The sequence below is a fragment of the Filicampus tigris genome, chromosome 18 (assembly GCF_054856515.1).
Source record: "Filicampus tigris isolate MCC_2025a chromosome 18, RoL_Ftig_1.0, whole genome shotgun sequence".
Classification (NCBI taxonomy): domain Eukaryota; kingdom Metazoa; phylum Chordata; class Actinopteri; order Syngnathiformes; family Syngnathidae; genus Filicampus; species Filicampus tigris.
In genome coordinates, this window is record NC_141234.1 from 8114857 (window position 1) to 8142450 (window position 27594).

The 27594-nt window shown below is 45.9% G+C and overlaps 2 protein-coding genes across 6 annotated transcripts; one reads left to right on the forward strand and one right to left on the reverse strand.

The window, feature by feature from the left end:
* LOC147132279 (juxtaposed with another zinc finger protein 1) lies at nt 1-12511 on the forward strand. 2 transcript variants are annotated; one of them, XR_015082072.1, is made up of 6 exons: nt 83-337; nt 5794-5866; nt 7178-7374; nt 8362-8531; nt 9901-10147; nt 10302-12511. XR_015082072.1 is itself a non-coding variant. In XM_086014543.1 (5 exons), the coding sequence occupies exons 1-5, from the start codon at nt 223-225 to the stop codon at nt 10075-10077; spliced, it is 732 nt and encodes a 243-aa protein (XP_085870669.1). In that variant the 5' UTR covers nt 1-222; the 3' UTR covers nt 10078-10293. The 2 variants fall into 2 exon arrangements, 1 of the variants encoding a protein (XP_085870669.1); XM_086014543.1 differs by lacking the exon at nt 10302-12511 and having other exon boundaries at nt 1-337; nt 9901-10293.
* tax1bp1a (Tax1 (human T-cell leukemia virus type I) binding protein 1a) lies at nt 12015-27489 on the reverse strand. Of its 4 annotated transcripts, XM_086014501.1 has the most exons (18): nt 27272-27487; nt 26033-26246; nt 23030-23132; nt 22016-22206; nt 21775-21930; nt 19390-19538; nt 18907-18997; nt 18638-18823; nt 18198-18449; nt 17924-18115; nt 17770-17842; nt 16635-17068; nt 15079-15165; nt 14461-14644; nt 14163-14374; nt 13967-14049; nt 13406-13665; nt 12015-12655 (listed from the first exon to the last, which is right to left on the reverse strand). In XM_086014501.1, the coding sequence occupies exons 2-17, from the start codon at nt 26219-26221 to the stop codon at nt 13455-13457; spliced, it is 2793 nt and encodes a 930-aa protein (XP_085870627.1). In that variant the 5' UTR covers nt 26222-26246; nt 27272-27487; the 3' UTR covers nt 12015-12655; nt 13406-13454. The 4 variants fall into 4 exon arrangements, with proteins under 4 accessions (XP_085870627.1, XP_085870628.1, XP_085870625.1 ...); XM_086014502.1 differs by having other exon boundaries at nt 12015-13662; nt 27272-27489; XM_086014499.1 differs by having other exon boundaries at nt 12015-13665; nt 27272-27486.
* Between the last annotated feature and the right edge of the window lie 105 nt (nt 27490-27594).

The following is a 27594-nucleotide window of genomic DNA, read 5'->3' on the forward strand; positions in this document are numbered from 1 at the left end:
GCCGAGCTTGCCTCCCAGCTGCGTCCGCTGCTGCCCTGTCTGGCCACGCCGGTGTCTGCTCCGCACTCTTCTCCGTTCCCTCCCCGAACCCGAAACCCTCCCTATCAGCCTGCCTCCCCGCTTCCACCGCCCCGGCTCCCGCAAGAAACCCCCACCCCATCCCGTCCCCCGCCCACCCCTCGGCCCGGTGAACGCACCAACGCGCCCCCCGGTGAAAACAACATGACGGGCATCGCCGCCGCTTCCTTCTTCTCCAATTCCTGCAGGTTTGGAGGCTGCGGGCTGCAGTTCGAGTCTCTTGCCGAGCTCATCGTCCACATCGAGGACAATCACATCGGTGAGTCGGCCTGGGTGGGTGGGGAGGTGGGGGCGGGGTGAGCTAACTAGCTAGCCGCTGCTAGCCCACCTCCTAGCTAGCGAGCTAAATCCTCATAGGCTCGGGTTCCGCTACTCCTGCTGCGGACTTCGCGCGGAGCCTCCTTTGAGTGTTTCTTTGCTTACGCTATACTCGTACTGCATTCACAAATAAACGAAGCGTTTTTTCACGCTGGTATTTGCAGTTTTCTACCGTCACTCGGGCGGCATATGAGTGTAATTAGCATCCTGAGCAGACAGCGGTTCGCCAGCTACCATTTCAATATTTACCGCAGCGGGCCTGATGCGACTCGGCTTGTCTGTTGAACGCGGCTGCTTCAGGTGTCTGAGCACATTAACAAATCACAGCTTTCAAGTGCTTTGACGTGTGCTTGGTGTCACTTTGAAGTGACTTCAGCGCATTACTCATATTTTGGTTTCCACCCCCCGATGCGCAAGTCTCAACTTGTTGCAGTTGTCATGAAGTTTGCCTGCAGGCTGCAGGTGACGATTGCGTTCAGCCTTTCCATTCTATCCATGCATCCATCCATCCATCCATCCATCCATCAATTTTCTATAGGCGTGTCCTGTTTAGGGTTGAGGGTAAATGGAGCCCCATCCCAGCTGATTTTAGGGAGGAGCGGGAGTGGTTGCTGGTAGAGCACATATAGACAAATAACTTTATATTCATATTCACACCACAATTTAAAACAGTTATTCCCTATCACATTAGGTGTGCCGTGGGCACTTATCCAATTTCACTTAAATGATCTCCCCCAATATTACTTAACACAAATATTGGACTGCCAGCTGGTGAATAGAGAAAATAAACAAGAAATGGATTCCCTCGAGATGGCTGAAAGCACTATTTTGTCTAAATGAAGCTCCTCAATTCACTACAACTTACTGTCGTTCCTTGGCACCAAGAGGCCACAAGATAGTGAGCTGAGGAGCTTTATTTAGGCAAAAGTAGTAATTTGCCACCAGCCTGTGTCATTAAAAGCAAGTATATTACAGTATAAACCTTTTTGGGGGCTGCCAATTACACACAGACATTTGCTATTCGCGGCAATGCTCGGTCAGTGCTAGATGCAGCAAGTATTTTTGAGGTAATTCATAAATCCACTTTGGCTTTTTCTACCACAGCATTCAATAGTGCGTAACAAAGGTGATTAGCGCTAATCACTATTCATGGTGTGCCTGAAGGAAGCGGCGGATGACAGTGGGCGTAGACCGGAGGGTTCTTGGAGCCAGTTGCCATGGCAACTGGCAGCCTCTAAAAAGGGGTCAGGGAGGCAGTGCCTTGGCGTCAACTCGGCACACCTGCTGTCTCGTCCACAAAGAGCGCGGCCGGGCCGTCGGTAGGGGCAAGGACACCCGATGTGATGTCACACCACTTTGGGGTCAGAACAGAGGATGTGTTTATGGGCCGGAAACGAGTGGGGAGCTGTGTTGGGCTACGCGCGTTGTTTGCAACTTATTCACCCCCTAAGGAGGGAACCTGTGAATAGCTGAGACATTCTTTTGGTAAGACAGCCTGTGGCAATGTAGAAAATATTAGTAGACATTAAAAAAAAAATGCCGCTAATAGATGGATATCCTCTGCTCATTTGCGTTATTCAGCTATCAGTTTCCCGTGTTGGCCTCCATCTGCACCGTAGTTTGACCTTTGAACCCACGGCCGTCAGGCGTGCAGAGAGGTCGTTTACCAGTCCCATTAATCCCTGGCCGCTACACTCACTTTTAATGGCGCAGCTGGTCATCGACGACCTCCACAGCTTCAAGTTCAGTCAATAGCATGGCGCGCGGATCAGTTACCACGGCGATGGGAGGGGGGGTGACGGAGAATGCTTTGGTGGATCAGTTGAGCTCCTATTTTGAGTGGGAAAAAGTGCATTTTCACATTTTGATGCTATAGCATTATTCCAAAATGGTATGGATTTATGGGGAGATTTAATACTTAAAAAAAAAAAAAGGACAACACTGATATGTTAGGAGAGTAAAGTCACAATATAATGAGAAAGCCAGAATCCATTACTATGAAAAGATAGTTTTCATGAATGAAGTCTCAGTATTGAAACACTTCAACCAAGTAAGAAAAAAGATAATTTCTGTCAAGTCCTGTGAAATATCATTGAAGTGGTCAAGCCAGGTTAAAAAGTTTAGATGGACTGGATGTCCCTAAAAAAAAATCATTTCTTTTGACAATACTGACCTCTTGTGGCCTTAAATGGCCTGTGCCACATTTGTCCCGCCCCCCTCCATTCATCAAACGCTAGCACACATCTAAGTAAACACCAGGTGATGGTTCCGTGAGAGAAGCGCTTAATATGTGCCGGCTACCTCATCCCACAAAAAGAGATGACATCTCAGCAATGACATAGCCCCTGCTTTGAGGAAATTGTTTTCAGAGGACCGCGTTTAGAAGTTGTTGTCCCCATCGGTCAGGTCGGAGGAATGTGATGATGTCAGGCCGATCTGCCTGCGCACACATTTGTGTGTCACCTACGCACGCAGCAACCTGCCCTGCAACCTCAACAAAAGGAAGCACAAAGAAGACGAGTGCGGGGAGATTAAAACAAGGAGAAAACACCCGGGGCGAAAGTGGGGAAATCCCAAACTTCTTTGTTCTCACTGTTTACACTCTGCAACTTGATGAGCATCACGTCAAATGTTGTCGGCGTTCTTACTTGCTTCTGTGACGATTATCGGCCTGCATCAGGAGTTAGTGAGCCTTTGAATAGTTATGTTAGATCATATCGTCACCCTCCCAAAATAACAGCGTACGTGTTGCTTTTTTTTCAGTTTTAAAAAAAACACAGGCAAACTGGAACCAAATACTCATTACCGGTATATTATATTTATTAATAATTTCATTTCAGGGGTAGAATTGAATGATTTGTTTAGCTAAGGATGTAGCTGATTTTAGTAGAGGTGGCCTGCAACCTGAGATATTTAAAAGTGAAATCAACCCAAACATATATTTTTTTTAAGAATATGTTCTACACAAGCCTACTAGTTGAAACAGGGCATTCTGATATATATTTTGTTTGTGGAATAAGTGTTAATCCACTAGTTTTTAGTCATCTCCGGGGGCGGCCATTTTGTCTTCTGTGGACGGAAAATGACATCCCAACTGCTCACAACGACCAATCACAGCTCAGATTCAGAAAACAGGTCAGCCGTGATTGGTCCTTGTGAGCAGTTGTGATGTCATTTTCAGTCGACAGAGGACAAAATGGCCGCCCCCAGAGATGGCTAAAAACGAGTCGATTAACACTTATTCCACAAACGCAAAATTAATCAGAATGCCGTGTTTCAACTAGTGGGCCTGCTGGGAACATATTCTTGAAAGAAATATGATTGGGTTGACTTCCCCTTTAAAATAACGGCTTACGTCATACTTTAACAATTTATATATTTTTTTACTTAAAGGGGAAGTCAGGTCTAAAAATTCTAACACTAACCCATTTTGGAGTTGACTTCCACCTTAAGAAGATGAATTAATATATTTGCCTCACCATGATGATACCCGGCAATCAAAATGGCAAAATTACCCTCAAAGTGAAATTAGTTTTGAAGATTGGTTGACTTCTTATTTTAACTTCCAAAATGCAAGTAAATATCAAACCTTATCTGTGAGTAAGGCCCAATAAAACAAAAATGACCCAGTGTTTCGCGCGTCTGACTCACAGCTCCCTTTTATCCGAATTTTTACTCTGCCTGAACTATCCATAACCCTCAAACGACGCACTCTTTTTGCACCCTCTTTGGGAAAATGTGCCATACTACTTCCTGAACGACCTGCGAGCGTGTAGCGGCGCAATTAGTGGCCTGGCATCCCCGAAGCGGAAAGGTGGAAGCTCTCTTTTCATGCCACGCACGCGAGCTCACACATCATCGCATGGCGGAAGTCGCAGGGCCCCCGAGTGCCACGCCATGTACCGCGGCGCGTAATTACAAGGGAAGTTTACCTCTCTCTCTTTTTTTTTTTTTTAACCCCTCCCACATTCCCGCTTCTTGGCCTCCATCCGGTTGCCTGCTGCTCGAGAAACACGTTAAAATGCGGTGTGTGGCTTAATTAGCAGCCTGCAAAACAAGCTGTGCATTCTTGGCCTGCTTCCAAAAAACGTGTATGGGCACACGCACACATTCACACACACACGCACTGTAATGGGTCAGCAGGGGGCAGTAGTGTTCCGCTGATCACACACTTTTGTGTTGAGAGCACTGCTGACCTCTTCATGGGTGCGACCTTGAGAATCTGAGTTTCGGTACTAGCACGCACTTTCTCACTTGTGACCCATATGAGGACAAGCACAGAAAATGGAGGGATTTTTTTTTTTTGTCCTGCATAACAAGAGCATGTGTCCCAAATCGCAGTTGCCTCCATTAGCGACTGGAATGAGTCAAACATGAGGAGCAGTGCACACAGGCGCAGCTCCCCTCCTGCCCGTCAGCTTCCTGTGCTGCTCGCCAAGCGGATGTCGTAAACATGGCAACGTCTGCGCACCTGGCTCACCTCACAGGCGTCGTAGCCGCATAAAAGCCTGCCGCTGGTTGCCATACAGCGAAGCCCAGTTTATCATGAGGGATGTGTTCCAAACCCTCCTACAATAGGTGAAAATATCCTTTTTTTTTTTTTTTTTTTTTACCCCTCCCATATATAAAAGGTGGTCATTGACCACTTCTGTGGACCACCTCCATTGGTGTGTGTGTGTTTACAGTCATATACTGTCATACTTGTTGAAATGTCAACATCGATGGAGCCCTAATTAGTACAGGAGCACATTATGTGTGCGTTTCAAGTGTGTTCCTTTTCCGGAGCTTGTTTTCTTCTTTGCCGGTCCCCTCGGTGCTCTCCCATTTTGTCAGACGTCTGCTTTCGTTTCAGATTACGAGGTGTGAAAGCCTGAAAACCAAAGATGGCCGGCACTCACGCACATACTTTGGAAAAGCTGGAAAAACAGTGTCTCGGGGTGTGTTTTGTTCACAGTTGCACCGATATGATGTCAAAGTTACACAACCTAGCACGCTATGGGCCGGCGCTGGTCCTTTGAGCATTCCCGTCCCGAACACTTGATGGCGCTGGCACTTCACAGTAGCCCCACCCGCAGGACCCCCCCACTCCACCCCTCCACTGGTTTCCGTGGGAGGTTGGTAGGCAGACTTAATGGTGCTCCCCTCAGGCAGTGGGGAAGTCACCCCGAAGAGCATCCGTGTGTGTGTTTTAGCAATACACTGTATACATTCATCACAGCGCCTTTGTGGCTCCTCTACTCCCATGCTAAATTCCTTTTTTTGTGACTCCCAAGACACAAAGTCTGGGTAGGCCCTGATGACGTATTCACAGAAGCCATCATGGACACCCATGACTGTATGCGATGTGCCCTTCGCAACAAAGCAGGGCGATTAATGTGGAAACTCTCTCTGTCTCAGACACAGATCCTCGCGTTTTGGAGAAGCAGGAGCAACAGCAGCCCACCTACCTGGCCCTCAGCTACATCAACAGGTACCGTCTGTAGGTGGCAGCGTTGAGCCGCCGGTGCCATTTTTTTCGCCTTTGCGTGTGTTCGTTTAGCCGGAGGGGGGAAGCCGTCCGAATGACGGATGCCTTCCCATCGACAGTGTTGTGACTCATTCACAGAGCAGCAGAGAAAACCACAGAAGACATGAGACGCCAAAGTCAGGACGACAGCTCATGCGGCTGTGTGTGTGTGTGCTTTTGTATGTTTGTAAGTGTGGCAAACCGATATATTACACCCTCTCTTAAAGCGAAAGTCAACCCCAAACGTAATTTTTTAAAGAATATGTTCTATGCAGGTCCACTAGTTGAAACATAGGAGTCTGATAAATATTGCGTTTGTGGAATATGTGTTAATCCACTCGTTTTCAGCCATCTCTGGGGGCGGCCATTTTGTCTTCTTTCGACTGAAAATGACATCACAACTGCTCACAACGACCAATCACGGCTCACCTGTTTTCTGAATCTGAGCCGGTTGTTGTGAGCAGTTGTGATGTCATTTTCGGTCGACAGAAGACAAAATGGCCGCTCCCAGAGATGGCTAAAAACGAGTCGATTAAAACTTATTCCACAAACGCAAAATTAATCAGAATGCCCTGTTTGGATTGACTTCCGCTTTAAGCAACAAAATCCACCCGTTTTTAACCATCTCAGGGGCGGCCATTTTGTCACTTCTGTCAACTGAAAATCACATCACACACCCTCAGGAGCCTTCTCTGTGATGACATTTTCAGGCGACACAAGTGACAAAAGGGCCGCCCCCTGAGATGGCTAAAAATGGGTGGCTTTGCTGTTTAACTCATATTTCTTATTAATCATCTTGCCTTGTTTCAATTAATGGGCCTGCATGGAACATATTCTTAAAAAAACACATATTGGGGTTGACTTTTAATCATTCTAGGCTGCAACATGGAGAAATATGACTGAAAGCGAGAGTGAGGTTTTTTTTTGTACGGGGTGGGAGGATAATTGTGCACGTGGTGAGCTTGTAAATGTCATCTCCAGTCCCCGGAACATGTTTGGATGGCGGATGTATTTTCAGGGGCACTTTGTTCAGCTTAATTGGATCTTGTCAAAACCTAACACTCGTAATAGTGCCTCTTAGTGACGTCATTGAAAGCTCTTCAATACAATAACCAGTACCACAGTAATCGTCCCTCGGGCCTTTTTCTCTTCCCAGTTCACAAGGCAAGGCCCGTAAAACTACGCTTGAATGAGATCTATTGAAAGACGTCGATGTGCCCGCATACCGGCATCATTTATCGAACGAGATTTTACCGGTGACGCATTTGTCGTCAGGTTCATGACGGACGCTGCGCGGCGGGAGCAGGAGACCATGAAGAAGAAGGTGGCGCCCAAACTCTCGCTGTCCATCACGGGCGCTGTGTCGAGGAACAGCACGGCCACGCCCCCTCGCCACACCAGCGGCAACCTGACGCCTCCGGTCACGCCCCCCATCACTCCTTCCTCCTCCTTCCGCAGCAGCACGCCGACAGGTACGACAGGTGTGCGCGCTGTGTGTCAAATTTAAACGAAGTCACCGCCTGGCTGTTTGAGCATTTGATATCCTACTTGTGAAACTCTTCTTCATCACGTCTATTATACTGCCCCCTTGTGGCCGAGGCGCACACGCCAGAAGGAGAAAGTGAAGTGTGTGAGCCTTTGTCTTTGTGTGGACATTTTAGCTGGTGCACCATACTTTGATGATCTCCTTTTACCCCATTAGACAGTATACGTGTGTGTGTGGGTGTGTGTGCATGTGTGCGTGTGCGTGTGTGTTAGAGGCTCCTGCAGTGCGCAGACCAGTCAACACTCTTCTAATTACGTAGCAGCTGTCACGCTGCGTGTTCACATGGGGCCTTGTGTGTGTATATAAATGCGCACCGCTCAGAAGCAGCCCAAATGGTTCCTACACGTAGTGTTAGGTCTGCACTTTTACACACACGTGCACGCATTTGAACATGTGCCAGGGTACCATCCGTTTCCTCATGCTGAGGTGCAGCATTTCCTGTGCGATGGTGGGGGGTCAGTGGGGGCCTGTGTCTGTTGCCGTGTGCGCCCACGTGAGTGGAAACTATTCTCCAGAGTACTTTTCCAGCCTGAGCAATGGGGGATCACTCCCACTTAATGATCGTCTTTCAAGTGCCAATCTTTGACTCAAACTTTGACTCACAGGAAGAGGAGAATGCAGACATGGACAAGGTGTTTGTGTGTGTGTGTGTGTGAACATGTTGTCCACTAGCACAAAATACTCAGCAAATACCAAATAAAATAAGAAACTGAGAACTAGCGTGACAAAGAATATTACACGTTGTGTAACTTGCCTTCTGCTAGCTTCATGCTAACACACAATGATGAGCTAACAAAAAGCATTTTTGCAATGTTATAGTCCCAAACGGTGCATCAATGCTTGTAGACAAAACATTTTTAAGAAATCAGTGCGACATCCCTGTAGTTACACCAAAACATGTGAATGTTTACAGGTAGCGAGTACGACGAAGAGGAGGTAGACTACGAGGAGTCGGACAGTGATGAGTCGTGGACCACCGAAAGCGCCATCAGCTCCGAGTCCATCCTCAGTTCCATGTGCATGAACGGCGGGGAGGAGAAGCCCTTTGCGTGCCCCGTGCCGGGCTGCAAGAAGAGATACAAGGTGAGGGTGTAGATCTCACGTGGTTTTATAGATGTTATGCAAATACGATCACGTTGCCTCCCCCTCTGAAAAAAATAAAATAAATACAAAAAAAAAGGCAACCGCACTAACGTCTTGGTAGAAAGTCGTGATAGTGTCATATTGTGCAATCATGCAACAGCAGACAAGAACCTCATTCAGATTTTTTAATTTATTGGCTAGTGTGAGAACTAAACTGTATGACTGTTGCGTGTGGGACCTTTAAAGAGGACAAAAAGGTTATTCAGGCCAACTGTAATACTCCCACAGAGATAATGGAAATGCATTTTTGTCTTTTTTTCATACAAACCAAAATAAGATGAGCACAAAATGTCTAAATTTACACGAGCGTGCCAGACTACTCTATTGACACTGGGATTTAGCATTAGCATTTTTTTTTTAGTATGTATACGGATGTCATTTATTTGAATGAAAATAGACATAATTATTACATAATTTTTTTATGACTACTCATATCAATTCTACACTAGCTAAAACTTTTGTGAGTGATAAATACGCAACAACAAAAAAATCAGCAATGAGAAAATGAGCTATAAATTGAATCCAGTGTTACCTTGACTTGTAAGTTTTTGGAGACTACGAGCCGTCATTCGACTGATTTTATTATGAAAAAATTGACACGAGCACTTAACAGTGGCAGCAGACTTGAGCACAGAGTGAAAAGTTTGTTAAATGCCACTCCCAGGTGAAGTTTATCTTAAACTAAGCATAAAACCAAAAGAATTACTAATTGTGAATTTAAAACCACGTTGCCTAGGAAAGTCCACTAGCTTAATGCAGAATGCAACAAAACTAACATGGATGTTGCAGTGTTATAACCCTTCAAGCAATGGATATTTAATAAATATAACAATGCTCACAGTCATGTATTCTTTATCCTCTGCAAAAAATGACTCATATTACTGCAGCTTACTGAGCCCCCTGGTGGCTTAGGACATTCACCACAACTGTTTAACTCTTTTCGTTAAGTTCGATTATGTTACTATTCACGAGTAGAGGTGCCACCGTCATCTCTCAAGTTACCCAAAAGTTCCTGAAGCGGAGAATAGTGACTAGTCACCCCTGACGAGACCCGATTCTTGTAGCTAATAATAGTGACGTTTTTACAGCGGCATTAAAAGTAATTTCAATGTCACATTGACACGTGAACATGACAGAGCACTTTATGAGTTGTAGACGTTTTTATAGACGTGCTCCCAATCGCTCCACGCCCTCTCTTTAAGATTTATGCTTATTAAAAAAAAAAAAGAAAAAAAAAAGAAAAAGAAAACTGGTTCTGGTGCGGCGTTGCATGTCAAAAGTGAGCGCATGTCGTCTTCTCTCATCTCAGAACGTGAACGGCATCAAGTACCACGCCAAGAACGGCCACCGCACGCAGATCCGCGTGAGGAAGCCGTTCAAGTGCCGCTGCGGGAAGAGCTACAAGACGTCGCAGGGCCTGAGGCACCACACCATCAACTTCCACCCGCCCGTCTCCACCGAGATTCTGCGCAAGATTCAAGGCTAGACCTGGAAGGGCTACCCCAAAATGTTACCCTTAAAAGTTCCACACCTCACACTAAAGTGCATGCTTTAAGGTCTTTTTACATGATTATTTACATTTTCTATCCATCTTATATCACTCGTATTTCCAAAAGTATATCTTTGTTATTTTTTTATTGTACTTTTGCACATTTCGTCTATGCTATCATCATTTGATTTTTTTGGGGGGGGGGGTTTGACTTGCATAAGGTCCTTAAAGAAGTTGACAGGAAGTGAGAGACGGCAAGCGCAACCAAGCCCCGCCCCCGCACGACGATGAAGTTACCCTTCGGTCTCTGATCCAAATCAGGAAGCGCCTTTGCTCCTTTTGCTTTGTTACCCGACTTTGGATCGGTGGCCTCACAGGAACTTTGGGGCTTCTGCCTAAGTTATATTTGAAATAGATATATTGCTTATATAAACAGTAGACGCATATGTAGTTGTATATATAAAAACTATACGCTTATTCACAAGCATATACATTCATAGTTACGTTTTATTTGCGAGCTTTACTTTGTATACAGTATTTTATTGTCAGTATTTGGGCTTGAATGTTTTCATCACATATTTTTTTAATACTCCAGTTCATGTTTCACTAATACTTTTATGGCTTTTTATGGAGCACCAGACATGACAAATTATGGCCACAATATGCAGTGATATTTACAATCTTTATGACTTTGAATTGAGGTGCTTCATTTAGACAAAAGAAGTGTTTTGCTGCCACCTTGCAGCACCTTGGTACCATAGTCGCTATGTTGAAGCGAATTTGGAGAAAAGTAGTGCTTTGCCAGTTTTTGGGCATCATTTCACCAAGGGGGGATATTGAAGTGGAACTATTTTTGTCATGTCATATCTGGGGCTCCGTAGACTGCCCCCCCCCCCTTCCCAACCCCCCTTTTCTCATACTGAGCTCCATTTGTTGGATGTGTCATTGCAGTTGCCAACATTGCTTTTTGTTCTTTCCATGACGGTTGCCAACAGCTCTCCACTGCCAAACATCCACCATACCGTGTGCCTGATTGGGGTTGGGTGGGAGAGGAGGGGATAAGGCAACGACAGGGCGGCCATGTTTGTGTCGCCAACCTTAAAAAAAAACAAAAAAAAAAAACAGTGGGTGTACATTGAATGTTCTAATGCATGCACTCTGAAGGGTGATTTGTACTTTCAAAAAGAGATTAGCAGCTACAACCTGTTCTGTGTGTTGTAGATGACAGCATTCCAGATGTATGTGTGTGTGTGTGTGTGTGTGTGTGTGTGTGTGTGTGTGTGTGTGTGTCATGTGGTTGCATATCAAGACAGAGTGTTGTTGTGCCGTTCAGCGTGTGGATGTGTCATGTTTCTGTGCCAGATCACTCCTGTGGAGCAGGAAGGACAGCGGTGGTGTTGCCCCCTTACAGGGATTCATATTGTCACTCATTGCCTCTTGGGAGGGGGACGGTGGGGGGGTTGGGACAAAAGACATGAACCACAAGTTCAACAAGACCATTGTGTTTGTGATGGGTCCAGTGACATTTGCACTCATCCGCCACTCTTTTGTGCATTAAGAAAACTCCTCTCCGCGAACCAGAGCAGCTGTGTCGTTACACTCGTCATGGTAACAACTCCAAACACGGACCAATGGCGGGACAGCATTCCACACGTTGACGAGGTGGGTGGGTGCAACCCACAGACGCGGGAGTCCCATATTTACAATGTACAGTGAATGTATCGTAACATGTCCTTTTGTTAAGTGCTTTTAAATTATATTTTCGTATGTTAATGTGGACATAAGTGTTTTGTATTCGGGGAGGGGGAGGGGGTGTACTGTCTTTCTACATAAGAGAAGCTGCTTCAATGTAAACAGGTACCCGCCCGGGGGGAAAAAAAGAAAAAATAAAGACTGAAGGTCTATTTGTGTTTTCTTAAAAAAGGCTATTCAAATCACGTGCTTGGATAAGTTCATTTATTCATCAAGATTTTTGCCATTCACACATGTACACTCGCACACACACACACACACACACACATACATACATACACACACTGGCCTTGTGATTGGTGTGCAATTTTGCAAAGCCTGAATAAACAACACCGTCAGAGCTCACGTAATGACAGCGGTGATATGGAGCCAATACATGTTTAGGACATCCATTCATGAGGTCTAACATGAATACAGAGCAATTACTTTTCATGAGAACTTGAGAATATGGCCGTACGTGACCGTTACATTACATGGAAAACAGTTTAAAGCCTTTATTCGATATCTTTGATATCCAGCTTCAGGTTCATGTACTATCACACTTTTTGTCCTCACTAGAAAGATGCATTAGTAAACTCCTGTATGCCTACTGTCCTACTAGAATAAAGTTAATCTACTAGTGTGTAGAAATATCATAGAGTAGTGGAATTTTTTTTTTTTTTTTTTTAATAGTAAGCCACAGTCATTCTACCTGCGCTGTATTGTCTTGCTAGTGAGGTCAAAGCTCTTACTGGTACATTAAACTGGATGTCAAGGATACGGAATAAAAAAATGCTCAAATGGTCTTCCATACGCGCCGTCGTCTTCAAAATCTTCCTACCACCTGAACATAAAGCAGAAAGTGCACGGCAGTCATTGACATGACCAAACCGGGGGTAGTAACAGTACACATCACACACATATTTCCGTATGTACATTACATTCAGAATAAAGCCTTTTCTTTGTGCAGATACATTAATATGTATTGTTGTTTTTTTTCCTTTAAAACGTCTGATTTATTTTAAATTTTAAATCTCTTTCCTGAAGCAGAGCAGCCTTCTGGTTTGGAAGCGATCAAGTCCATTCGTTGATATCTCACTTTGCATTTACATTTTTAACGTCTGTTTATAGTTCTTTACAGCCAACAGATTGTGTGTGTGTTGTTTTTTTTTTTTTTTTTGTTTTTAAATAGTTTTGAACACATACCGGTAATATCCACATGCACTACCAAAAGGTGCTTCGGAGAAACATAGATGAGCTTTGAAAAATAAAGGATGAAGTGGAAAGCAAAGCTTTTTGTGTGTTGGCATATGGAAATCTGTTTGAGAATTTTATCGAACATCCTTGATGAGCAAGCTACTAGTGCATGACACATGCCTCCTAGTTGGACCTGGTAGTGTAGCACAGCGGTTTACTGGTAAGGTTTAACTGCATACTAGTCAGTCAAAAGTGACAAAAAATGATCCAAAACGAGTACTCGTGAGGACAAAGAGCTGAACATCAAGGATATGGAATAGCTTCTCAAACAGCTTCGACATAAACCTGTAACCTGCAAAAAGTGCCCATGATTGTACACTTAACGACACGGCCGAACCTCGAACGGCGGACGACACTCGGAGGGGGTCGGGGAGTGTGCGGGACCGTCACTCGATCTGATCGAAGTTGAGCACGTGGCCGTCGAAGTGCGTGAGGACGTGCCTCTCGAAGAGGTGCTGCTGGCAGTCGAGGGGGAACTGCTCGGAGCACACGGGGCACACCTTCCAGTGGCTCTCCACGTGTTGCTCGAAGCTGCTCTGCTCAAAGTGCGGCGGGAAGATCACCTCGCACAGCGGGCAGCGCTTGTGGACCTCGCTGCTGTGGGAGTGGACAAGCGTTGGTATTTGACTTTCAAGGTGGACAAACGGGCCAGGTCATAATGACTATTTTCACATAAACCTAACCTTACAAGGCCGAAAACATTGATGTTCAATCAAGAACACAGATTATTTCTTGTGTGAGTTCAAAAACACACGGTAATAAATAATCGCATATTAAATGGCAAATATTGAGGATAAAAATAATCAGCTCGCCTTTCCCAGCAGTCTCCCATTAATTAATGTGTACATAGATCCCTGGTTGTGACCACGTTTTTTTTTTTTTTTGTAAGATGTACTACCTCGAGTCAAAGCAGAAGCTGCTTCTTGTTTCACCGGGTCTGCTGGACTGATGGCCACAAGACGGCTGAGCCCCGTCACCCGCCTACACCGCAAGAAAAACAAACGTCCCAAACGATTATGACACAAAGGCGTGAAGCAAAATCAGTCAAGTGAGTTAAATCGGATTATTGTGCTCCCAAACAACCCCTTTCTTACATTCGGAGGCTCCTCGGGTGGGTTCTCCACGGTCTCCGGGGGGCTGGCGCCGCGCGACGGCTGGATGCAGACCACCTCCCTGTCCCAGCCTTGTGCCACTGGGTTCGCATTTGTGGGGGTGATCGGAGGGGCGCAGGGAGTGGCGCACGGTGGGGCCTCGGGTGGAGGGCGGCTCAGTTGCTCCGGACTGAGTGAGACATCTGCTTCCTGGTCTAAAAACAAATGAAAAAAAAAACAAAATGGCGATGGTGATCCCAGCAATGAACTAGCATGATGCCACATAGAGGCGATGTAGCACCTTGTGTGGCGTCTGTGGCGTATGGATTGCCAAACTGCAGCTCTGCGGGCCTCTGCGGCACCAGTGGTGGCGGTGACGGTTGCTGGGGGTAGGGCAGCGGGTACCGCAGCACCATGGGCTGCCTGACCTCAGCTCCATCTCGGGCATCCTGCTCCATTCGCCGACTCAGGAAGAGATGCAATTCCTGTGAGGGGAGAAATTTCGTTAGCGAGACACGTCAAGTGGTCCGAACTTTTTCATTCCCCCCGACACCGTTGCTGCCCTTTGTGATAATATGTGACGCGCTAGCATTAGTAGCCTACTCATTACTGTAATGGGTGTCAGACTTGGGCTCCCCCCCTCACCGACCTCCCCGGATGACTTCATTAGTGCTCTGTTAGCAGGTTTAACATTTAAACCAGGGTTGGGGAGGTGAACCAGACACGCCGCCTGGCATTTGCATGGGAGAATGGCACCGGGAGAGGAGGCGGGTAAGGATGTATTAATTAGTGGCGCAGGACAGTGGAGAGGAGGACGTGACTGAAGCGCACGTGCATGTTCTGAATCAACTCCCAAAACGGTTCCAACCCTGGCAATTAGCAAATGTATCAATAAAATGGATTCATCTGCCAGCCCAACCTCCTGTAGTCGCTGCTTGTCTTTCAAAGCTTGGGCAAGGTCACGTTTCAACTCCATCACCTCGCTGGTCCGCTCTGCCATCTGCACCTAAATACACACGCGCACACACGCGCACACACACACACGGAATAGGACGTTAATAACCAGCAAAAGTGCATTTCACTCCAGCTTGGAGCGCCTGCAGGGAACCTGAAAAGAGAAACCGATGCCTGATAACAGGAGTTTCATCGTTGATCTGTTATTGATCTCGGACGGCGGGCCGCCAAAAAAACAGGATGGCAGTAAATCTGGGAGGGACGGTGGGATAGTGGACGTCTCGTCGTCTCTCATTTCATCCCATTACAAAGATTCCAAATCCCCTCGGCTTCTCTCTCTGCTTCATGTCTCTCTGTCCGGCCCACTTTCCCAACTCTTGAATTGTGTTTGCTTTCTTCGCTCCCCCCACCCCAATTCTCTTTCATCTCCTCTGGTGCTCTCCCCCCACCCCCGCTGAGGGATTTATGGTGCAGCATTAGAGGGTGAAGTTCAGGTGGCGAGTCAGCAGTACCGTCTGTCTGTCTGTCTCCCTGGCTTCATCCCCTCTGCGCCTGATGTAAACAGTCGTAAAACATGGCGCTTGGCGGCCCACCCCCGAACGCCAACCCCCCCCCCCCCCCTCCCCTCCCCTCTCGGCCATTAAGAGCCGCACAGGACACACGAGGTCCTCGACTCAGACAGGAGGTCCGATCAAAGACTGGGGGGTGGGGGGGGGGGGCCCTTTTGCTTAGAGCGCCGATAAACACGCTCTCCCTCAAAAGTCGTTTGGTTCATGTTAACTCGGGCTGTTAAGGTGCAAGGTGTTCGGGGAGGCAAGAGCAGGCCCATTTGAACATTTTGAGACTTCAAACCTGAAATAATGGAGGGCATGTTTGGAATGTTGTGCCCTTTCTGAAACTCCCTAGTCCAAACATGGCATTCTGATTAATATTGTGTTTGTGGAATTAAGTGTTAAGCAGCAAAATTTTTAGCCTTCTACGGGGGCGGCCATTTTGGTACCTATGTCGACTGAAAATGACATCTCAGTTGCTCTGGGCTCAGGTAACGACCAATCACGGCTCACCCGTTTTCCGCGGCTGAACCATGAGCAACTGCGACGTCATTCTCAGTTGACAGAAAGAAGCAAAATGGCCGCCCCTGAGATGGACAAAAATGGGTGGATTTTGCTGTTGAACTCATATCGCACCATTCAATACTTGTCAGAATGCCGTGTTTAGACTAGTCAAGGCACACAGAACATATTATTGTAAAAAAATTTGGGGGGGGTTGACTTCCTTCTTTAAACCATAGGGTGAGAATTAAGGAAGACGGGGTTGCCACTGAGAGGAGGTGGCAAGAAAAAAGGAGTGTGGATATTCTGCGTTGCCCACATTCATTGACTCGACCTGGCGTGATACGTACATTGTTTTGGCGACGGAGATCGCAAGCTTTGCCAATTCATCCGCAAGTACATATGACATTATGAATAGAGTTAAGTACTGTAAAACACAATGCGCATAAAAGGACAATCGACAGCTCACTCTAAATCGCTCTTCCTCATTGGCCAGACGCTGTTTGAGAGTCTCATTGATCTCGCACTGCTCCTTCCACTTCTCCTCCATCAGTGCCAGCTCCTCCTCCACGGAGTTGCTCTGCTCCCTCTCTGCCGTTCCTTGGTCGCCTCTTCTCCTGCCCTCCTCCCGCGTCTGCTGGCCGTTCCCCTCGCCGCCCGCCCACTTCGTCTCGACCTCCACCCAGCTGGTCAGCCGCAGGCTGTCCTGCCGTGCGGTCTCCCTCCCCTCTCCCCGCTCCTCTTCTGGGTTCACGTCTCCCTCCTCCTCGGCGCTCCACGCCGACGTGTTCCCCGTCTGCTTCTCCTCAGTCCCTGTGCTGCTGTGTGTACATTCCAGGTTTTCAAGTTCGGTGCTGATTGTCAAGGTAGAGGCCACTTGGAGGGCTCCTGCGGCAATACTTCCTGCAAAAAAAAAAAATTCCAACATCATTATGTTGTGAAAAGGCTCCTTTGACTCAAGTAATAATTTTGAGTGTGTTTCTGTGAGGGCTATGCCATTAATCACTTAATTCGGTTAGTTATCAGGATGATTTTTTTTTTTCCCCCGGCTTCCAGAGTTTAAACGTAATGTGGCTGGCAAACAAAGAGGAGCTACAAGACAAAAACAAGAGTGACCCCTTAGCAATTTGTTTTCCCAAAAGCAACTAGCGATTTTAATTCCTGCTTTTCACATTGTTTGGCGTAAGACACGCAGACAAAAAAAAAAAAAGGAGGCAGTTGGAAGGCCGTCGCAGAGTAAATTGCAGGGCAATCTGTCAAAGACACAAGTCGTGATTTATCAGCGCGTTGGAAGCTTTTGACACAAGGCATGTGCTTTCAAGTTGGTGATATTCTTCCGAGGTTGCCTTACAGCACCTGTACAACTCTTCGTGACATAAAACTGTGGAACAGCCGAGCCATGCAGTTTGACTGCTTTATTTTATGACATTATAAAATTGGGACTGTATTACGGATTGTTGACATGCACTTTTAGGCAAAGAGGAACCACTTCTTATTTTAAAGTTAATGCTTGCATTTTAGTTACAAAAAAATATAGATTTGTAGTTTCAGTCCAACCTCCGGATGAAATGTTACGGTTGTTAGCGTCCATCGGGAAATCGTACCTGCAGTGGGTGAATCGGGACTCGGCGTCATTGGCTCCAAGACCGTCTCGGTCGATGCGTTTTTCTTGTTCTCCTGTGCACAGGAAACCATATGCAAATGCATACGCGTAATATGTTTGCTTTGGCTTGCGGGTTTCACCGCACAGTCACTCACCGCGTGCGACTCGCTCGTGTTCAGTTTGGCCACCTGCCTGCGGAGCCGCTGGCACTCTCTGTATTTTTCCTTATAGTGCTCGGCCGCCATGTGGAGGCGCAGCTTCAGTTCCTCCACCTCCCTCTGCAGCTCGGCTTCTATCTCCGAGACAATCAGCACGCTGGGTGCCAGCTCTTCACCGGTCCCAACACCCTGAAATGAGATTTTTGAAACAGGAAATGTAAAATATTGGAAATGAATAGTAAGATACTAATTATTGCGGTGATTTACTGACCACTTCCCTGTGTGCAGAGCTCCTCATGCGGTCCAGCTGGCTTCCCATGCGTTGGCACTCGGCCTGCGCTTCGGCCAGGCTGGCGCGGAGCTTGTCGGCCTCCAGGCGGGCGCGGTACAGTTCGGTCATGGAGTGGTCCCGGGCGTTGGCCGAGTCGCGCAGCTCCGAGGCCAGCAAGGCCGCTTGCTGGCGGGACGCGGCCAGCTGCTCCTCGGCCTGACGGAGCTGCTCACGCACACGCGCGAGCTCCGACTGGAGAGATAAGCGTGGTTCTCATAGTTTGGGCATTTTTTTATTAGAGTTCATTTATATTTCATTTTGACTTTTTTTTTTTTTAATTCAGCTCGTTTGAATTCGTTTTTTTTTTTTGGTGCTTTTTCTCACTTATCGTTGTCATTAGGCTTGAATCGTCTAGTTAGCTTGCGTGGGCTCACAAATACCTTATCAGCTTTGAGCGTGAGCAACTCTTTCTCCAAAGCGTCCCGCTGGGCCACACAGCTCCTGAGCCTCTCCAGCTCTTCCTGAAACTGAGCGATTGTCACCTCCCGGTTGAGCTCCACTGCCTTCAGCATCTGCAGCTCGGCGCTCAGCTTGGTGTTCTCCAGCTCGGTGCTGCGCAGGTGAGCCTGCCCAAGATAAAGAGCTCAGGAGGACAACTCTTCGTTGGTCATCAAGTGATTTCCCCCCCCCCCCCCCCCCGCCGCCTCACCTTGTAGAGGTCCCTCTCGCCCTTCTCGTTCTTCAACTGGCTGTCCAGGGCGTCACGCTCGGCTGTCAGCTTCTTCAGACGGTCGCGCAGGCTAAAGAGTTAAAGAGGCTCAAACTGAACAAGGACCTCACAAACTATCCAGCACTAAAAGGATACACTTGCCGGCTACACTTTATCGGTGTCAAGTTTTGATTGACGCAGAGGCGTTATTTTGTAACAATAGTTGATATGGTATAGTATGAATAGTAATAGATGATCAAAAAAAAACAAACAACCTCAGATGGGGAAACACTGAATCAGTTGAAACTATTCCGTCTTCAATGACAAGCCTACTTCCCACGTGTCACACAACTATTTAATTCACATGATTAGGAGGCAGTAACGAAAGCATAGACGCCTTCATTTCAACAGTCCCCCACCCCCTCCCTCCCCGGAGAGGAATGATGACTGACTTGACACTTTTGCACGCGTCGCGTCTCTCACCAGTCCAGCTCCGTCTCTTTCTGCAGGCCTCTCTGAGTGACTCCCAGCAGGTCCTCCTCAAGCTGGCGCACTCGATCCGTCGCCTCAGCCAGCCTCCTCCTCACTTCCTCCCGCTCCTCGGACAGACACTGCGAGGAGCGCAGGAGCTCCTGAGGAACGCAGGGGGTATGTCATATCACGACATTGGAATCGGCGGCATGATTCGGCAGGCTTAACGGGAATCATGCTGTACAATGACAAGTGGTTCATATCGAGCTGTATTCCATCCATGTTATGTTTTTGCTAGCAGAGCAACCAACTCAATCTCCACCTTTTGTTTTCTCACGACACTAGCTCTATTTTTTTTTTTTCTTTTTGATTCTTCTACCCAAATGCTGCCATAGCAACTGAATCGCCAAGTCGTTTCCTGCTGCTGTCAAACGACTGAGAATGAAATGTACACAACACATAACTTTATGACGGATGCTAAAAACTCACACCCTGGAAAGGTCTCAGGCTCAGCATGATAAATAACAGTCGTGGTGTGTTGCAGAGGCATGCTTGAACAAACGTCAGGTGGCTTGTGCCGTGCGATAAAACGATAGAATGTCAGTTTTCTCTCCCGAGGTAACAACTTGTTTGAACTTGTGCGTCAATCAGTAGCAAAGGGCAGTAAATCAAGCGTGACTAAAATGAGTTGTCACCAATTGAGAGCTCTTCCGCACCCTCAATTGTAATTTATTTACAGTGCATGCACACACGCACACACAAAGCAGCGCAAGGTCAGGACCGTAATGTCTGAAGTGGACATGCACACACGTTAAAGCCCGCAGGCCATCATTCTTAAGGGCTTGGCTCTGCGAACATCACTGTATGATTTTTTTTTAAACATTTTTTTATGGCTGCTGTTTGGGAAGCACTTTAGCAGTTCATAAAGACCTTATAAAAAGTGTAGTCATAAAATTAGCAGGCACCAAAAAATGTACTTAGCATCGCATGTAAAACTCACAAGGATATTTTCATCAGGCGTCACATGCCTGCTGTAAAATATAATGTGGACGCACACACTGGTTATTTATCTCTAAAATGCAGTTGGATGAAAAGCAGAGTAGTAATAACAGAGTGTGTGTGTATTACCCCCGTAATTCATGGCGATTTTGCCCTTCGTAAAAAGAGCAACTAAAAAGTCTAACTCAAAGCAGCCTGCTTACTTTGGGCCCGCACCGGACCGCGCCGCTAGAGGGCGATAGCACACAACAATTCAAAGATGATCCATATGATCACATCTTTCATCCAAGCTAGTTTGTCAAATTAGCCATTAATGACGAACAGTCACCACGGAACAGTAGCACACAATTTATGAGTTTCACCAGGATACTTTTGAAAAATCACTTTCTAACAGTCAACCTAATATGATAAATGGCTTAGTATGCCTTTCAGTAGTAAACCATTTTGAATGAAAGTGAAACAGACACAGGAGGAAATAGTGAGAAAGCCATCGCGTGACTGAGGGGTGTTTGTCTCTCAGCCTGGGCAAGGCGGTTTTGTGAACTACCCTCCTCTCACTCCACACATGGCCAAAAAGGCTTTGCGAGCATGATGAGGGTTTGTCTACGTGTGTTTGTGTGTGCGCCTTGAGGAGCCTGCATTGGACCCGGATGCGTACGCGTGCCCGTTTGACGTCATGTTTGTTAACTCCGCGGTCGAGATGGCATCGTCCCCTACGCCAGATGCCCGGGAAATCGGACTGGCAATTTCGTTCTAGCCCACTGAGCCGGGGTCGTTAAAGCCGCAGACAAAAGAGTGCCGTGCGCATACACACAGAGTTCAACAGACACACACATGCTGTAGCTAATTGTGTGTCTCTTGAGCTTGGATGCAGATTATTCATAAATCCGGTGCCTTTGAAGAATTCAGACCTGTGATCACTGGTGAGGAACCGGCTCCAGCTACTTAATGTGTGTGTCTGTCTACACCCACTTGCACACCTAAAAAAAAAAAAAAAGTACGTACTCAACTTCATCAACTTCATTCTTGCAAAGGCCTTTCTTTGAGCTCTTTTAAAAACAAATCTTTTTTTTTTAAAACATAAGGCAAATGTAATGACTTTCTTCCCCTCTCTGTTGTAAAGTTAACGTTAAAAACGAAGCAGCAAAATCCACTGGCTTTTATCCATCTCAGCGGGCGGCCATTTTGCCGTCAACTGAAAATGACACCGCAGTTGCTCATCGTATCACATGACCAAAACAAGTGGTTTGACATCGCAAAGGGGCACAAACTTAAAACCTCTTTCGGACTAGATAGCTGTGATATATTTTTTGTTGCTCTCTCCGTTGGTTGAAAACTGTTGATTTGCAGCCCATATCAAGTTGACACTGACAAATAACTGCGGTTTTCATATCCGACCTGGTTGTGTGTGCGCAGCAGGCAACACGTCTCCCTCTCCTGCTCCCGCTCCCGGGAAAGTCGCTTCTGCTCTTCCTGCAGCTGCTGCTTTTCCTCCTGGAGGAGCCGCGTGGCCTTCAGGAGCTCCCTGCGCTCCTGCTGCGCCTCCTCCACGCGCTGCCAAACAGTAATAATGATGAGAGATGAAATATGTCGTTTCATTGTGCAACACTTATCCAATAATCCATCCGACAATTCATACCTCAAGCAGGCCAGTCTTGGTGGTGACCACCAGTATGTCGGAATTGCTGTCATCTTCGCTGACAGTGAGCAGCTCCTCGGTGGGCGTGGCTGACCTGAACTGGAAAGGCGTGCTGGCCCCTCTAATGTCGCCGCCATGTGTCACGTAACAGAACTGGTAGAATTCTCCATCAGATTTGGGAACATAGTAACCTAGATGATACATCAACAGATCTATCAGTAGTATTGTGTTACTTAACCACAAACTGTTGTCACTGCAATGCTTGTTTGTCTTTGATTGAAAAATGATGATGTATAATTGTATCAGTCAAGCCATTTAATTAAGCACAGTAAACCCATGTTTACCGTGGAGGATATTTTCCAGTAGAGCCACCTGCAGTCGGACCATATTCAGATCATATAGTATAGTATAAGTAACAAAATATAATTTGACCCCTCCCGCATTTTTAAACATATCACAAATGCAGCCCTCCTTTCCCAAATGCAAAATATCTATTAAGAAAAAAGTATGAATAATGCTTTTTTTTTAAATGCTGGGACAAAATTGATAACCTGTACCTGCCTAACATTGAGGAGGTTATGAAATATACAGTTTTAAATTGTAGTTTATATTCTGCAAATCGTTTTTTTTTTTTTTCCCCAAACCAAAGTCTTCTGTGATTTGAAGGGTTTTCACTGGCCTAGCTCGCCGTTAAGCGCAGGAAATCTGTCCGCAAACTGCTTCTACTGACTAGTGACATACCACAGCAGGCGCTCATATTTTCATTGTGTAATATCTGACCATTCCAGGCACAGTAAAACTAGCTTGCAGGCCCTTACCATGTGAGTGCATGAGTGTGGTTTCAGAGGCGCTTGGGTCCCAGGCCGACATGTGCGGTTATGTTTCCTTATTAAATAAAAGCGCTGCTTTTTATATGCGTCATAAAATTGTGAAGTTACTTCGGGAAAGCCTGGGTCGGCATGCTGGATTAAAGTGGCCTGCGTGCGTGCGTGTGTGTGTGTGTGGGTTCCGTACCTTGAAACACCACAGTCCTGTGAACAGTACTTCCTGGTTCATATTTGTCAGGCATGGGGGACCAGAGGAAGGTGTAGTAATCGCGAGCGGTGCTCCAGCCCACCTGAGGACACACCACACGCGAGGAAAAGCATAAGAGTGAAATGCAGAAGAAACGTTTACTCCAGTATAAAAAAAACAAAACAAAAAAAAACCACTAACACAGTTTCTACTGTTTTGTGCTTCATCAAAACATCTTATGTCATACTTGTTATATATTGAGAAGTCACATTCAGTCACAAGAACGGCGCAGAGATAGTGCAGAGATAGTAGAGCATTCACTCTCACAGTATTGCAACTATTTCACAGATTGGGTTGAATCTCTGCTTGTCACATGGATTATCAGGGAGACAAAAGCTAACATGTTTGAAGTCGGACAAGTTCGGGACCTCACGCTCGAACAAAGTATGTATTATGTATGGTATCAAGTTCAGCAAGTATGTGTCGCGGGAGGTAGAGCAGAATGTGCGTCACGCTCGTGAGAAAAGATGACGCAGCAGTTTATGGCGTGAAAGACCAACGCTATGTAAAAATGCCACTTTTCAGTCATGTTTTTGTTCTTTTATAGTTTGAGGCATTACGAAAAGCAAAAAATACTGATACTGTTACTACTGATTACGAAAGAACAGAAAGCAGCAGAAACACTTTTGTTCTGGAGAAATTGGGGGGTAGGTTCAGAGCTAATATTGTCACAGGACACAATATTCTGCGGGTCTTGAAAGATTAGTCAAAAGGATCTAAAAGGGTTGGCAACGAATGAAGCAATCAATCTGGATTCGTTCTTTTTGTTGACTCACAGCTCACACTCAGGTTGTTGTGCGCTAGTGTCTCCATACGCCTGCTTCAAAGCAAAAAAACAGCCGTAAAAATAATAATAGCTTTCTTTTGAGACGTTAAAACAAAAACAACATAAAACAATGAGGGCAACAATGTAAACCACACGCCACCTTCGCCACTGTCCCTGCCCCTGTTTGGCTCTCTAAAAAGAGCGGCAGCTGCGGTGGGAGGGGTTAGGAGCGTGCGTGTTGCTGGGGCGAAAAAAAATGAGGCAAAGAAAAGGTGACAATTTTACACAAAATAGCAAGGGAGATGTTGGACTGCATGTGTTGCTAGGTGGCAGATGATGAAAGTAAGTCCTGAGTCATAAACCTGTTGCTCCAAACACACGCACGCATGCTTGCAGAGCTGCACTCACGCGTGTTATAACCACTTTGGTACTTATGAGGGAAAAATGTCGCAACACAGGAGTTTGTCACTTGGACGGCAGCCGCAAAGCAGTTAGTGGCTATGCAGGAAGGAGCGGGACGCCTGCGACTGAAACATGTCACGAAATATGCGACTGAAGCCAACTCCATTGTGGAAATGGGATCCATATTTTTTTTTTTAAGAAGTTGAAAGGATGAAATATTTCCTCTAAAGTTGCGCAATAATGTAGAGGCTTAACTGCAGTTGTGCATGTGGCTTGGAAAATCTCAAATTAAATCAAAATCTAATCACGCCACAGGTATGTTTAGCTTTTTGTGATTCTCCCGCTCCCGAGGGTTATCGGTAACGGAAACGGGGAAAAATTGCGATGAATTTAACATGACAAAGGAAAGCGGAACGCGTGCCTCTGTCCTTTCTGTCTTGGCCCGCGATGGCCTCCCGCCAGGTTGGCTTGTCTGCTCAGGCGTGCTTGCAGAACAGCCAGGCGACATAAATAATTTTGCTAATTGCAGAGTCAAGTTGACTGACGTTCGCTTTGGTATGGTGTGGCATTCCAGTGTTGCAGTGATGTTATAAAGTAATCACAGGCACGGTGACTATCAATCATTGAGCCAAGGTGTGAGGGAACAGCGTGATGACACCTAAATTATACTCTTGCGCGGCGGGTTTCTCCCTGCTCACCCAACAAACATGCCATAACCAAAATCCTCCACGGGGCTTTTTAGACAGCTGTTGTCTTTGTCACATTTAAAACTAAATCAACGTTTGAGCAGATCAATATATTAAAGGATTGAAAGGAAAATTGAAGACAAAGTTGACAAGAGTGCACAATGCCGGCGTTTACGGTCAATAAACACGAATACACGCTAGGCTATGAACACTTTCGGCCACTAGGAGGCGTCGGTACACAACTGAATTCAACCAAGTCTGTGCAGTGAGTCATGCCTGTGTCCTGGCATCTTCCACTCTCTCGCTCACTGAATCAGAGATGATTTGTATAACACTGAATGTTGTTGGGAATGTTGTTCAATACACAGCCAACACCCAGATCCTCGAGAATTGTGCGAGAGCACAGATACAGACATCAGACATATTCTCCAACAGGAGGCCCTAACCATCAAACGAGTTTAATTAGCACGGATTACGACAAACCGTTTTCCAATCGACTTTTTCCAAATAAACTTCCAAAGAGTTTATTCCTTTTTAATTGAGCCGGCCGATTTGAAGTCGACATTTTAAAACGACGATAAAATGTTTGCCTTTTGACTTTACGGGGACATTTAGTTTCTTACTTTGCATTTTCGGCTAATTAGGCCTTCGATTGTAAAAGTCTTGATGCAAAAGTAAACGGAAGGATGGCGAGGAGGAAGTAGAGATAAGATTGATGACATAGTCGCAAATGCGTCAAGGAAAGAGTCCTAATGAGAAACTTTTCATAGTGGTTGACAATGTTTGCGGGCCCCCCCAGTGTGATGTGCGCCATCTAGTCCATCATGTACGCTGTTTCTGCTTGCAAAGTCACCACACCAAAGCTTGTGGTGAGGCGACAGCAGCGTAGTGACGAGATGCGCTATTAGTGCAGTGGCAGATGTTAATGTGCAAATTTCTAGTGTGAATTAATTTGTAGCACAATTCGGAACATACAGTTTATATACATTCTGCCTTGTTCCACTGTCAACAAGATAGACTGCAGACCTTCCCAAGATCAAATGTTGCACTAAATTACTCTGTAAGTGTCTGAATGAGCATATCATTTACCTTAAAGATGCCCACCCAGTCTTTGGGGTGAGGTGTGATGTAAGGGGTGAGAGTGTAGCGACACTCCAGGGGTGCCTGAGGCAGGAAACTTTTGCCAACATTCTGGAAGATGACGTGGGCAAAGTTGGATGTTTCCATGATACTGACACTGCTGCCAGGTGAGGAATCCACCACCTGGAACGAGGACATTGTTTCTGCGGCTCACTTCATTTGTCTGTGGATGAAAAGAAGCAAAGGACCGCGAGCATCAGATATTTTACTTTTTGACATACAATGGCTTCCTTTAAAATGGGTCGAATGTGGTCCTTCATGTCAAGCTTGCCAGGATTTTTCCTTAACTTCTATTGAAAAATAGACAACCATCATGTAACCAAATACAGGGGCTACGCTGTGAAGCTTTGTTAGTTTCATTTAAAATGTCTATACACTTGTTTGTAAAAACTTAGTGTAGAGCCCTGCCCTCGTGATTATAAATTGTGGTTTTCATTTTCACCACTATAACAGCCCTCCTGAAGGCAACCATAACTATGATTTCCTTTGTCCCAAGATGTAAACAAGTAACTATGATTTCCTTTGTCCCAAGATGTAAACAAGTTTGATACAGCTGCTTTTATGAAAGCGGACAAAAAATACATGCAATGTACACATGATGTCATGCACATTATTGTACAAAGTACAAGATAAAAGGACAGTTCCTCTACAGCACCCTCGAGATATTTGTATTATATAACAGAGTGATTTTTCATTGCTACTACCTATGCTGATTCATGACAAATGAATTAACACAAACAATATTGAATGTTACCGCTGCAGTACTACATATTATGATTTATTATGCACATTTGTTGCTGTCATCTTCAGAATCATTAGAATGGAATCAGTCATTTGTATACAATATACGTATGAACCAAAAATATGATGTAAACAAACGAGCAGTTAAACAAGAGATTTGCTGGATACCCTAGTACCGAATCCTGAACTCTTGTTATTGTGGCTCCCCTACTGTCATCCGATCTTGACTACGCAGTCGTCGTCTCAATTATAGTTGCTAAGCAGCTAACATTAAGCCTGGAAACAGGCCATGTCGTGTCAAGTCATTAGCTAGCTAAACATTGCACTCGTGACCAGGCTAGCACCAAGAATGGCTCAACAGACAACATCACGGATTTCAAATTGGCTTCCAAATTAAACGGTACCCATTTTAAAGAACTCCGAGTAGGAAAAGAGGGAATATCTCACGGGCTGATCGTTGTTTTGGCCCCTGTCCTGTCTGCGATGTTATGAAAACGCAGACGATGATGATGCGCCGCTTCCTGAAAGCAAACGATGCACAACTTCCGGGATGAGGAGGCGACTACGGATGCTGAGACTGCAAAGAGCGATGAAAACCTCAATTAAAGGGTATTTGTTGTTGTTATTCTTTATGTTAATCCACCCTAAAACACATAATATAAAATAGATTGCTGATATTTTGTGAGTAATCGCGACTGGAGTGCATTTACATGTAAAAACAAAGGATATCCCGCCTTTGGCTCATTCCTACTGGCTACGGTGACAATCCT

Excerpts from the sequence above, each read along its gene's own strand:
- LOC147132279 (XM_086014543.1), top strand. The coding sequence starts at position 223 with ATGACGGGCATCGCCGCCGCTTCCTTCTTCTCCAATTCCTGCAGGTTT. Across the intron at positions 338-5,793 it reads CATCGAGGACAATCACATCG|ACACAGATCCTCGCGTTTTG; the intron begins GTGAGTCGGCCT and ends TCTCTGTCTCAG. Across the intron at positions 8,532-9,900 it reads GCTGCAAGAAGAGATACAAG|AACGTGAACGGCATCAAGTA; the intron begins GTGAGGGTGTAG and ends CTCTCATCTCAG.
- tax1bp1a (XM_086014501.1), bottom strand. The coding sequence starts at position 26,221 with ATGTCCTCGTTCCAGGTGGTGGATTCCTCACCTGGCAGCAGTGTCAGT. Across the intron at positions 19,539-21,774 it reads TGCTGCGCACACACAACCAG|GAGCTCCTGCGCTCCTCGCA; the intron begins GTCGGATATGAA and ends TGCGTTCCTCAG. Across the intron at positions 18,998-19,389 it reads AAAGAGACGGAGCTGGACTG|CCTGCGCGACCGTCTGAAGA; the intron begins GTGAGAGACGCG and ends TTAACTCTTTAG.